The 12,921-nt window shown below is 40.7% G+C and overlaps 1 protein-coding gene across 4 annotated transcripts in view; it reads left to right on the forward strand.

Annotated features, from left to right (window-relative positions):
- Positions 1–1,560: 1,560 nt before the first annotated feature.
- The window catches only part of LOC118774870 (RNA-binding protein Musashi homolog 2), a 204,228-nt gene continuing 192,867 nt past the window's right edge, over positions 1,561–12,921 (forward strand). For all 4 annotated transcript variants that reach the window (XM_036524427.1, XM_036524429.1, XM_036524430.1 and 1 more), the window contains exons 1-5: positions 1,561–1,728; positions 2,062–2,102; positions 2,392–2,473; positions 2,984–3,068; positions 11,729–11,770. In XM_036524427.1, the coding sequence (XP_036380320.1) occupies positions 1,667–1,728; positions 2,062–2,102; positions 2,392–2,473; positions 2,984–3,068; positions 11,729–11,770 (312 nt within the window). In that variant the 5' untranslated portion in view covers positions 1,561–1,666. The remainder of the gene's footprint in view (positions 1,729–2,061; positions 2,103–2,391; positions 2,474–2,983; positions 3,069–11,728; positions 11,771–12,921) is intronic.

Genomic DNA, 12,921 nt, shown 5'->3' on the forward strand with positions numbered 1-12,921 from the left:
AGAATGTTCACATTTAACTTCTTCTGTGTGGTACTGTGTCCTTATTCATTTGCATCTGTATGACTTTGCCATGTTTTATAGTTTGCTTCTGTTTAAACTGCATTCAGTCAAAACACAGTTTGCACAGCACAACCAATAGTATGTTTGGATCCAGCCCAAGAAAAGGATTGAAATGATGGCAAAAATAAAATGATCCACTGAACGTATCGCATTGTTTGTCTCTGAAATGTTTTGGGACAGCATGGCCTTTAAGGTGAAATTATTATGGAGTCAAATGACCGTGGAGGAAACTTTCCAAGAATAATTTCTGTTCCATTCCAAGATGCATATCTTTGCAGATGTTCAAGGAAATTACCTGATCTGACAGAAGAAAAAGGGACCCAAGGCAAACACAGCTCTTACTTCCTGAAAAGGAATGGTGGTATGGAGTAACACTGACACAAACAAATCCTATTTAATGTTTTTTTTTTTATAATGAACTACTGAAGGCCCATTTTTGAAACAGCTTCAAAGTATGCTGCTCAGATTATATATTATATATTCCCAAAGCAGTTTGGAACACACACTGCAATAATGAAATAATCACATTAACAAGTCTGACTATGTTCTGTTGTAGATTACTGTATTGTTACTTTAAAGCACTCTTGTATCTCCATGTTACTATCCTTCTTATGGAGCTGAGAGGGCAGTGCGTGTTGTAGGGAGCACAGTGGATCGAGGGTGGATAAGGCAGTAAGGCAGCATTTTAACAGGATGTGCAATAACAAAATAATGGTCTGAAAGAGTGACAATCTGCCCAGTAATCTGCCCCTGGTGCAATGTGAGTTTCTGATAAATGTTATGATGACACCTTTAAAGAGGTGTCCTTTGAGAACCACTGGAGTGGGGTCTGTGGGGAGGATACAGGAGTGAAACCCCCATGAACTCTTCTGCTACTGGCAAGTGAACTTATATACCTGTATGTGGGGATCAAACATATCATTGTTAGGACAATGAAAAAACACACAAAAACTATCAGGCCATCCGTTTTATCAAGACAAACTCTTACATGACACATAACAATATGTTAACTTTTTGTCTTACCTTGTAAAAGGTTCATTTGATATTTATTATTTTAGTATGTCTATATCATCAAAAATATTTTATAACAACAGGGCTGGAAATATTCTGTTAGGAAGCCAGTGACAAAGCTGTTAATGCTGAGAAAACACATTTGGGAAGCTGACACTCATCTGATTTGCTGCAGCAAGACATACAAATACATCCATAAAGTGTCCGCTATTAATTTCAGTAATTGTATGTTTGAGTTTGATGTGAGAAGTAATCTTAAAATTACTGGTCACTCAGCGTTATAAACGTCCAGTAAATGCATGGTTATGAGTATTTTGCGTTACACCAGTTTTCTCTGAGCACCACTGTGGCCGATAGAGGGCGTGGTTCTAACTTTTCATGGGCGGGTTATCTCCAATGACGTCAATGGGATTGGTTAGGTGACGAGCCCCTGCTCCGCCCCACGTGGGTCAAGGGAGGGGAGGGAGCAAGGCTGAGCTGATCCCACGTGTGACGATTGCATTCCCGGCTCAGTAATATTCTCTTAGCGGGGCTTCGCCTAGCTTTTGCAGTGTCTGTGTGTGTTTGTTAGTTACTGGCTATAGTTGGGTTAGCTATGGAGGGAGACGGGAGCCAAGCCACATCTGGAAGCCCAAATGATTCGCAACACGACCCGGGGTAAGATAATAAATTATAATTGCACTTTTATTTTTGTACTAATTTGTCCTGTGTGAGACGAGGAAAACATTCACTTGCTTTCAGCTATACCAGCGCACAACCGTCTGTCTTGCCTTCCGGATGCAGTTCGCTAGCATGCTACACCTTTGCTTTGTTTGATTATATTATCAAGTGGGGCCTCCCCCCCCTTTTCAAGATAGCTCCAGCTAGCCGAGCAAGCTAACAGCTCTCTTGCTGCTCAGCCTCCGTTTAGCTCGCTTTTTGTAAGTAGTTACACGTCAAAATGGCCGATCTGACATCTGGACTCACTTCTGCTGTGTTTTTTCCTTACAGTAAAATGTTTATCGGTGGCCTCAGCTGGCAAACCTCACCAGGTGAGAGAATTAATCTTCTACTCAAATTTGTCGCTTTGTTTTTGGTTGTTTTGGGGCTGATCTAGTCCGCTCGGGCTAGTTGCGATATGGTGTGTGTGTTCCGTACTGTATGTGGGATATGTTGTGTGTACCTCTGTGTGCGCGCAAGGTTATTTTGATTTCCAATCGTTTGAAGTCCTCTATTCGACCCCTATGTGCATCGCGGGTTGCTTTTAAAGCACACGAACAACAGTTACTGGACTCTTTTATATGAACAGTAACCAAACATTTCCCTCTTGTTTGTTCACAGACAGCCTTAGAGATTATTTTAGTAAATTCGGGGAAATCAGAGAATGTATGGTGATGAGAGATCCCACTACGAAGCGTTCCAGGTAAAATTGTTTATAGTGTTTTGTTGTACTTTTGTCTTTTATTTTCAAATATTGCACGTGTGCTCATGCGGAAAATGTCTCGCTGCCTAGCAGATATCCTTGTTTGACGTTGTGTTTTACAGACACTAAAATTAGCGAGCTAGCTTTGAAAAGCTAGCAGGCTAGCTAATGCAGTTTGACATTGACTTGGGACTACACAGTAACGTTCGGGTTGTTTTCAACCCTCAAAGGCAGTCTGTTTTTCCTTAACGGACGGAATTGTATTTCTTAATTATTAATGCTTTAGACCTTGATGCCCCTAGATTTTGTTTGTATTTAAAAGTAAATGGTTGTTACCGATAAATTTAGAAGTGTTAAATTGGGACATTATACATTATCCGTTTGTTGCCGTGTAGTCTCTTTTTGTACGCTTTCTAATTTTGTGCTTGTAATTGTTCCTATATTGTCATTGTGGTTATTCTGAACCTCATGGATCCGCTGTCTAAATTATATTTCTGTGTTTTTTTCCAGAGGATTTGGGTTCGTTACGTTTGCAGATGCTGCCAGTGTAGATAAAGTCTTAGCTCAACCACACCACGAATTAGACTCCAAGACGGTATGTTGGTGTTTTATTGATGGCTTTTGCTGTGGTATTTACGTGTGATTAAGATGTTCTTAAAGGACCAAATTAACATGTTCCATTCTTTTCACGAGTTGTGCTTTCAAAATTAAAATTGCAGTTTAATCAAATACGTGTTCTTGCTGCATCCCTCCTATTTGCCAACTTTTTTACGACGATAAGCTGTCTCATTTAAGAACATCGACTCACTCAAATACATTATCGAAACTATGAGCATTAAGTTTAATTTTCTGTTATTTATAATGTAACGGCAACGGATTATTTTTTTTTCCTGTAAAACGTGTTCTGGTCTATCTCACTGAAACAGAAAACCTTGTGAAATGTTAATTTATCTGTTGAATTGTTTATTGATAAAGTTAACATTGCGTACTCCTGACATGCAATTGTAACGCAAAGATCTATATATGCATAATACATTGCTTCTAAGAATCGTAATGCATTTTAGAACAAACATGAATTGTGATTTAGTAAGAAAACATAGAAATATTGTATGAATAGAATAAACTGTAAATTGACCAGTTGTGCCAGTGCAATTTATTACGAATGAAATGCAATTTAAATAGACACACTCATTCTTAAATTTGGCTATTATATGTAGAGAGCTCCAAAATGCTTGTTGACCCTTTCATTGGATGATATCCACCAGCACTCTTTTCCAATTAAGCACCATTCTGCTGTGTGGAGTCGAGCAGCGTTTCAACGTCTGTGAATTTCTCTCTGGTTTTTTTTTTTTTTTTTGGCCCACCAATCAAGCATCAGCATGGACTCTCCCACACCCACCTCCCTACCCCACACGCCCCCTTTTATGAAAGGGCAAAATGCCTTGCTTGTACAAATTTTTCATTATTTTAGACTACATGACATTTATAAAGATATGTAATCGTGAAAATGTATTTCTGTGAGCTTGTGGCATGTTCACTTGTATAGTGCAAGCTCCCAAACTGAATGGATTCAAATGCAAACCCAACCACATATTCTCTTCAGAAATCAATAAGTCGCAAATGAATTCGATTTAATTATGCTGTTTACTCTCATCTTTTAGCCTTTGACAGACTATATGATAAATGGCAAGAATACTGACTCGAAATTTCTCCTCATGAATACTATAATGGACCTATTTTTTACATATTTAAGAGATAATATAAAATGACATTACATTTTCTAAATATGAACTAAATTTCATAATTGCGTATGTTGAGTTGTTAGTAAATATGATTTAATGAATGTTGAGGGAAATTGGCAAACGCACAAACGTTGAGTTCTTTTTCTACTTGTAATTATGCAGTGCCTAACAGATGAACATATGTAGGATTAAAGTGGCTTTTCTGAAAAAGTTTGGAACTCTTTCATTGCACAAAATGCATCTCCTGCTAAACCATTTTTTTCAGCTTTAATTAGATGACATTTTCTTAATGTTTGAGGTGCAAAGTTTCATATTTACACTTATTTGCCAGAAGCTGTTATCCTGAGTGATTTACACAGACGTCATGTCAGGTTATGTTCAAGGCGTATCACAGGAGCAGCAAGAACATAGGTGCAGAACGACAACAGGCTGACTGAGCGTCAGAAATGAAATGGCACTAAATGATCAGCATACAACAGCACTATAGTGTGCACACAGTGCCAGACAGAATGCGGCTTGATTGATCATATTATTTGCAGCGATGGAGCATAAAGGGATCTCCTGTATTTGGATGCATGGCACACTTGTTGAAAACTGTTTCATCACCTTAGAGAATATCGTTTTAGTGCAAAAATCGTACTGCAATATCGGCGTCTTGCAAGTTTTAATCATCCTGTCTGTGATTTTATTAGTTATTCACCCTCTTCCTCCTCCACAAACACCTACTCACACCTTTTTCTCATAAGCAGAGAAACCTGTAACCTAGCACAGATATCCCTGTTAGCTTACATATTCACTGTTATGTTCAAAATATTACAATTTGCTGAAAGCTCAAATTGAATATGCAGCCATGAAAGATTTGAAGAGTTGTCTCTATGTGGAGATAAAATCGCATTTTCCTCACATTCACCCCCCCCCCCCCTCTTTTTTTTTTTGCTCAGTGGGTGGTGAAGTCCAAGTCTAGAATATTCTGCTCTAACTGGAATAATGCCTCCTGAAAAATACATGTTTCGTCTCTCCCCCCCTTCTGAAAGTCAAAACCTGAGACGTGGAAACAAATCTTCAGATATATTTGGAAAGACAAGCATATTGTACTTCAGTAGGCAGCACACAATTACGGAGTAGGTAAGGCTGAAAGCAGCGGTGACTTGTTGCATGGCTGTGCTGAACTGATTGGATTCAGCCTGGCAAGACACAGGAGAGTGGCTGTCAAACTTGTTGTAAATGAAAGAATGTTTTGAAAGTTCCAGATGGCAGCAAACATGCGAGTGGCTGTTTGGAAGGTTCAGGTTGGCGGTCTTCCTTTGTGGTAGTGGTAATATGGCACATTATATTCCCCATCATATGTTTGGATCAGTGTAGCTTTATGCTAGCATTTCCCCACTGTTAAAGGCAGTTAATTGCCAGCAAGTCGTTTCAGAGGTTTTTGGTTGTTGGAGCTGCAGTCTAATCTCACCAGCACATGTTAAGTGCATTTGTTAGTGCGAGTGTGCATTACGTCTGCAGTGGTTTAGGAGCTGCTGTTTTGCATTGAAGGGTCGGGCGCGTTTGAAGCGCTTTCAGGGATCTGTATTCATTTTCTTTGGAGCTCTGTCTGTTACCGAGTCGATGTCACTGGGCTTGTCAGAATTCCGTTCTGTGATTTCCTCTGAACGAACAGTGCAGGTGGCACAGCAGTTGGGTATTGACATGGAAACCAAGCAGCTGTACAGTGGTTCCTCAAGAGAATTTTGTTGCATAGGAAGTGGGTGGTATTGGTGGTGGTGGTTGTGGTTGTGTGTTTGTAAGCTCCGTACAGGCGGCTCTGTAAAAGTACATCTACAGGAAGCGTAGTGTAGTGCAAAATTCATACGAGTAAATAAGACATTGGGTGGCTCAGCACAGTGGCAGTTCTGTACAAGTACTGTAATGCTGCAAGATCAATAATTATAGTCAGCTTAGCCTCAGTATCACTGCAGATTAAAAGCATAAAACTGTTATTTTTCCTTTTCAAAATAATATAGACAACTGTTAGACTTCAACAGCTGCTTGCAAACTGGCCAAAAAGTCAAAAAACAGATGTGTTTTATTGAACTGTATTACGCTTTTGGGATTTTGAAAATCAATTTCAGTAGCACTGTCAGACTCTGTTGTGATACAGCTGATATCTTTATTATTTTGTCATTAGTAACCTTTAACGCTGCTCTACTGACATATTTCTGTCATGGTTAAGGCATTTGTGAATGCATAAAGATATTCTTTACATAAGAAAAAAGATGTATAATAAAAAAGGAGATGAGTAAAGTGCTTTAAAGAACGGGGCAGCTTCTCATTTTTCTAAAATATAAATAGCAATTTAGAATCAAGAACACCATTAAAGGTAACTCAGTGTAAAAAGGAAAACTTAATGTATTTCTGTGGTGCTTGCTGTTTTAAGCAGATCTGTATTGTTATTTGGATTTTTAGTTTTGATTAGAAGCTGAATGGAAATTTTTGGCAAAAACACTCTCTTGTCTCCCGCTGTAGTTTGATTCTAAGCTGTCTGAACTGAGGTTTGTGCATTATTGTGTTAACCCTCGTGTGCCACTGGGGTGGTGAGCAGAGTGGTCTGCCACCTGACCACAGCAGCCTCACAGACGGTGAAATTTTGAAATATTCATAACATTTCTGATTGAGCCCCCCCCCCCGCTTGTTTTAAAATCTGACCTATTTATGATGTTATTCCTCTCGCTTAGTGAGCGGAAGCTGTTGATAAAAGCGGTGGAGGTGTGGTCACAGTGCAGAGTAACGGCACGGTGAAACCCCCCCCCCCCCCCCCCCCCGGATCGAGGAGTGTGATGTCATGCTCTTTGTTTAATCCATGTGATTGAACGGCTGGAACCGAAGCATAACACCCCCCATGGAAGTGGTGCTCGGGCATAAGCGAATCGCTGTTCGGTTATTTCTGATGCGTCACGGATGATAACGAGAGTGCGGTTCGTCCGTGCGCTTACAGGGCCAGAGCCAGTAACAGTGCCCTCGGCCACCCGGGGGACAGGAGAATTTTGTTGACTGTTGTCTGACTCTGTCTGATTGTGGTCTCTCACAAGCCCCTCTCTGACACCCCAGTGCACCCTGGGAAACCGTCTGAAACCTAAACCCCCGCTCCCTTTAAAAGGAACCGGGTAATATCGCTCGTCTGTTTTCTTTGGACGCTGCAGGATCTCCACACACACCCTTAGCAGTCCCTGGGAGGGCTGAAGTCTTAACAGTGCTTCTTAAATTTCTGATGCTCCATCTAAGGAATCGGGCGTGAGGTCGTACCGAGGTGCTGTAGATGGCCTAGAAACGCAGCGTGGCTCCCGTGCCGCTCTGCTGCGGTGGAGCTCCGTGATGTCCGTGATGTCCGTGTCCGTGAATCACGCCGCCTTGAACGGGGCGGTCAGGTGAGCTCCAGCGAGCTGAGCAGCGGGGTAATTAATGACAGGCCGCAGCAGCTCAGAAGCTGCACAGGGCCGGAGCCACTTGCTCGCGCAGGCCGGCCAGCGCGGAGGTTTATTTATCCTCCTTGTCAGACCGCTCGGAGAAACGTGGGAGTCGACATCGGATTGTTTGTTGACAGTCAGACATCTGCTCGACCCCCCCCCCCCCCCCCCCCGCCCACAGGTTAAAACATAGTGTGTTGTGTATTAAACAGAGTTTGGACTAAATTAGAAAATGACAGTGCTGCTCAGAAACTTTCACTGAAACATACACTCTAAGGGCAGTGCATGCTTGAAGTGCTGTCGCTTAATTCATTTTGATCACTATGACAGAGCACTTTGTCTTATTAAAGCATTTCTGTATAATTTTTCTTTTTATGTATAAAACAATGTCACATTGTTTCTGCTGATTTACCTTTATTATTTTCATCTTTCCATCTTCCAAATTCCGAGAAGCATTGGCAGCTGTCTTTGTCTGTTTTGTCCCACTTAGGAGGGTAAGCATGCCACAACATCCCATTCTCTGTATTCTTGTGTAATAATCTGCTAATGGCCTTTTTTCCCTGGAGTCAGTCATGCCCTGGGTGTAGGAAAAGATGTTAATGCAAAAAGAAAAAAAAAAAAAAAACCCTACCTCAGCCCAGAGAAAGAGCAGATAGCATTCAAACTCGCAAAGCTAATTGCCAAATGTGCCTTGAATGCCCAGCTTGCTGAGCACAGAATCCTGCTAAAAGAGGGGCTTGAGAGTCATTCGTGAGCAGGAATATAGTGGTTATTTAGCAGGGGAAGAAAAAAAAACCCTCATGCATATATTTTTCAAATGAATTAAAAAAAAAAAACCCTGAAAAACCATTCGCACGCCATTTCAGAAACATTCCTAAATCATTAAAATGTTGTTTTTTTTTTACTTTAGAATGAACAGGACTATAAAACATATTTATTTTGTCCATTTTGCCTACTCCAGATTTTGTGGACACAGTTAAAAATAAATTACATGTTTTGTAGGCGTAGAAATAAAGAGGAGCAGAAAGTGTGGAGCTCAGGGGCTGTGTTCCACCTGATTCTTTATATTAAGATAAGTAACGCCAGCTGTGATTTACTCTCATCATGGCTTGTTTGTTCAAGTTTCATCAAAGCTAAACGGCAACTAGAAGAATACAGCGCGAGTGTAATTTTGCCACAAAGGAGCAAATTGGCTCTTCATGCTAAGCACTGGGAATCTCCAAATCAACACTGGAAAGTAAATAGACAATAGGAGAGGCAAGCCACGTGCCTAAAGAAGCAACCTACAAGTTTCTGTCTTTGCGAAGGTCTCCAAATAATGGTGGAAGGTGAATAATGAGATCTGCGTACAAATCAACAATCTTTGTTTTTGAATCAATACATACAAGGCTCAAAAAAAGAGCATGTGGTGGGCAAACACACGTGTGAGGACATTTCATTTGCCAAAGCCTGCTGCTCTGTGATATTGCTACACAACAGGGATTAGTATGATTGGAAGCTCCCCCTTATCTTTTGTGTTAGCACATGGAGCGATACTCCGGATGCGTTTAAAGACCTGTCTTTTTTAACGGTTTTCATGATGCGCGGTTTACGCATACATCATTTGAAAGGTTGTTGGACTCAGATCGGTGTTTCTCGTCAGATAGCGGATGCACAGAGGAATGCAGTAATTGACTGCTTTCTAAAAAGAGAAATTGACGTGGCTGTAAACCACAACAACGGCAAAAGGAGAAACACTTTTTAAAGCACTCTTGTTACTTTAAACTCGTAAGTTTAACATTCTGCGCAGCGAAAAAAAAGTCTGTTGAGAGAATTCACCCCAGAAGCGGCAATAATGTATGAAATCCTGTTGGAAGCAGCGCAATGAGGATGTAAGCGAACGCCTTCTGCCCTGATCTTGCAGAATTGCACGTTGGGGAGGCCTTGTGAGACATTGCTGTGAAAGACTGTTGCACAAGATAAAAGGAGTTAAAAATGAGAAGGATTTGGTAGAATCTTGAGCTGCCTTGATTATTTATGTATTTAACACGAGCCTGTTTCATCTCAGAGCGATTTTTAGGTTGCCATTAGGGCTTGGAAATGACATCAGTTATAGGCCTATATTCTGAATTTTTATGTTTTTTTTTGTGTTATTAGTCCTCAACATCTCAAGTGTCAAAGCAAGGGCTTGACGGAAGTGGTTAGGGCAGCTATAACAAACATTATTATTTTCATTCTAGTGTCCATTATCCATAGCTCATTTTCCTTTTCTTGTCAATTTAAGTATGCATTTGATTGAGGAGGTACTCTAAAATGGGTAATCTCTCATCCTGTTCAGACCTGCCTGTCATGTCACATTATACCATAACGTAAATATAAATACTCACTTAGTTGCCATTTCTAATTTTGATTCGGCTTACTTACTATGTTAATTGTTTCCACCTCTTTGGAGATTGTTTCCATTTTCTGGCTAAGGCTGGAGAGTTCTGAATTCTAATAACGTTGTTGGACAGACACCAGCACAAAAGTATTATGCAACCCTTTTTTTGCACACAGCGGTATATTAAAAGATGTTTGCAGAAAAACAGATTACCACCCATGTGATTCATTTTTAAATGAAATGTACTTGAAATGCTTTATTTTTTTTGTCCTCTTTTTACTAATTACCAAAGGATGCATGCATTGTGAGACCTCATGACAAAACCATGTTTGTTCAATGTGTAGTGAAAAGAGCAGCATGTAATGGTTGCACCTCTAATAAGCATACAGTAGCAGCAAGCTGTGAAAAGGGAAAAAAACACATGCAAACAGACACAGTGATTACTTGAATATTCAAAGCATAAAGTCTTCTCTGTGCATGGGTAGGTCCGGTTCCACAAAGTAAATGAGGTTGAATTTTTAATGCAGAAGGCTAATTGCTAAAGTGAACCCTAACATGGAATACATTACGTGGAGGGTTTGTGCACTCAGGTGTTATTGAATTTTAGTTTTGCTGAATTTACTTTGTTTTTTTTTTTTGTTTGTTTTTCTCTAATTTACCTGATTTAGGAGGATAAGAAAAGAAGTTATACACAAAAGCCCGGAGTTGTCATTCTGGCTATTAATAAGCAAAGTGACTTTTTTCATTACAAGTGATAAGTGCTGTGATTGCTTTTGAAAGCATTGATCAGCGCACATTGCCTTGCTTTTTGAGCAAACAGCTTCTCTCCGATGTAAATCAGAGTAAAGTGTACATCGTTATCCTGGGGGAAGGTAGTCTAACTTGGTCTGATGGCGACTTCAAGCTTAGCAAGGTCAACCTGTTGCAGATCGTTAGAGGGGGAAAAGCTTGCATTGTTTTCATGTCTGACAGGAAGATGCTCCTCTGAGAGCTAGCTTGTGTGTATGACGACGCTCTAGCAAATTAAATCCACCCTCGAGGCAGAGAGTGTTATTGAGGGGAAAAAGAGAAATGGGTAGCAATGTAAATAATATGCATTTTCTTACCGGTTGAACATGAGAAAGTTATTTTCTGCAAGAGCACGGTTTTGAAAATTTCGCTTTTTTTCCCCCCGAACAAGCCAGCTTTGTCGAGATCATTTGAAAGTTCTTGAAAGCCTTTTTAAATTGAGGAAGGAGTGGCATGACATTGGTGCATGAAATAGTTTCTCTTCAATCTGAATATGAGATTGATAAGGCTTCCGAAGCACGCTTGAGTGCAAGTTAAACAGAGGAAAAGTATAATTAATGAGACGATAAACCAAAGAAGGAAAACAGGTTGATGAGATGCTCTCTTCCTGGTTATTGTGGAACCGTCAGGGGTTATCTCAAGCACAAACCCAACAAGAACCAATTTTTTTGTGCCGTTTTGAATCATTTTCAGCAACCTGAAAGGCGCGAATCCCGTCAGAGAGTAAGTGTGGTTTAAAGGCATGGCTTTCACTGTCTGACAAACATTATTTTTTTGGTTGCTTTAAAATGAAATCTGTTCCTTTCTCTGTATTTGTGAAAGAGTTGAAATGTAGAGGCATTGCATCTTTTTTTTTAACTTTACTTCCCTCTTCCCTTTCTCCCACCCCCTTTTCCCGTCATTTTTTTTCTTGTTTGCACAGATTGATCCTAAAGTTGCCTTCCCCCGACGCGCTCAACCCAAGGTAAGTAGAAACAACACCAATTTATAGCGACTTCATAGACAGCGCTCCTCTTTGTTTTAGCTTCTCTTCCTGTGCATTGTTTTGTCTCTAATGTGTAAGAAGCGCTCAGTGTAAAACGGTAGAATAACAGGTGTTGGTGTCAAGAGTAGGAGGAAGCTTTGCTTTGAGTAGCTGAATGTTGGCAGGAGCGTGTCAGTGGATAATGAAGAAGCTAAAGTTAATGTTTACAGGAAAAGGATGGCTGGCTGCTGAAGAAGCTGGAGTTCACGTGTTGACATAATTGAGTCTTTGTTGAATCTAAGGTCTGTTTCTTCGATGGTGACGCGTTCTCTCCAGGTGGCAGGGTTCTGCCTTTTGCAGGCGGCTGTGACGCGACGAGAACCTGGCCTCGGTCGCTGCCTTATAGCTGTGAATTTGCAGTCGCAGTCTTTCTGGTCTTATAAACATATTCATCTTGGGCTCGGAAACAAAAATGCCTGTAGGCTTTTTGTCTTGTGCACATGCAGCGTCGATCCACCTGCACTCGAGTTGTAATTGTGTCTCCCCCTCGCAGCTAGTCTGCTGCCTAATTATTGGTTTTGATCTCAGGCAAAGGCTGCCTTTGTCTCAGTCCTTGGACCTTCCCATGTGATTCTGGTCTTGGACTGACTGTCCGGCGTGCTGGTAAATGACGAGAAGCACCATCGGCCAGTGTCGAGCTCCTCGGCACCATGACATTTTTTCCTGGATAATGGATTTTTTTGTCCTTGCTAATGGCACAGAGGGCGGTATTGTTTCTGAGCGGTTCAGGTTTCAGATGGGGAATTGGCAGTGAAACCTTGCAAAGCCAGAGCACATGGTGTCTTAAGGGTATCGGCATATGGTTGAGAAACTACCAGAGATGTGGAACAGCTTTCTTTTTTTCCCACTGATTAGCTTTAACCTCTTCTCTTCCCCCTTCTTGTCCCATGTGAAAAAAGCTTTCAGAACCCTTGATGCATTTAAAATGAAAAATGTCTCTCTTCTCGTAGACTTTGAAGTGGCTTATGCTCTTTCGTTTCCTAAACGTGTAGTTTTTCAGGAAGAGGGTAATTTTTTCTGAAGTGCACCAAGATACGAAAAATGAAAGCTGGTTAAACAGGTGTTTTAAAATAACGGTATTTTCGAAGTAT

Source organism: Megalops cyprinoides, chromosome 3, assembly GCF_013368585.1.
Source record: "Megalops cyprinoides isolate fMegCyp1 chromosome 3, fMegCyp1.pri, whole genome shotgun sequence".
Taxonomy (NCBI): Eukaryota; Metazoa; Chordata; class Actinopteri; order Elopiformes; family Megalopidae; genus Megalops; species Megalops cyprinoides.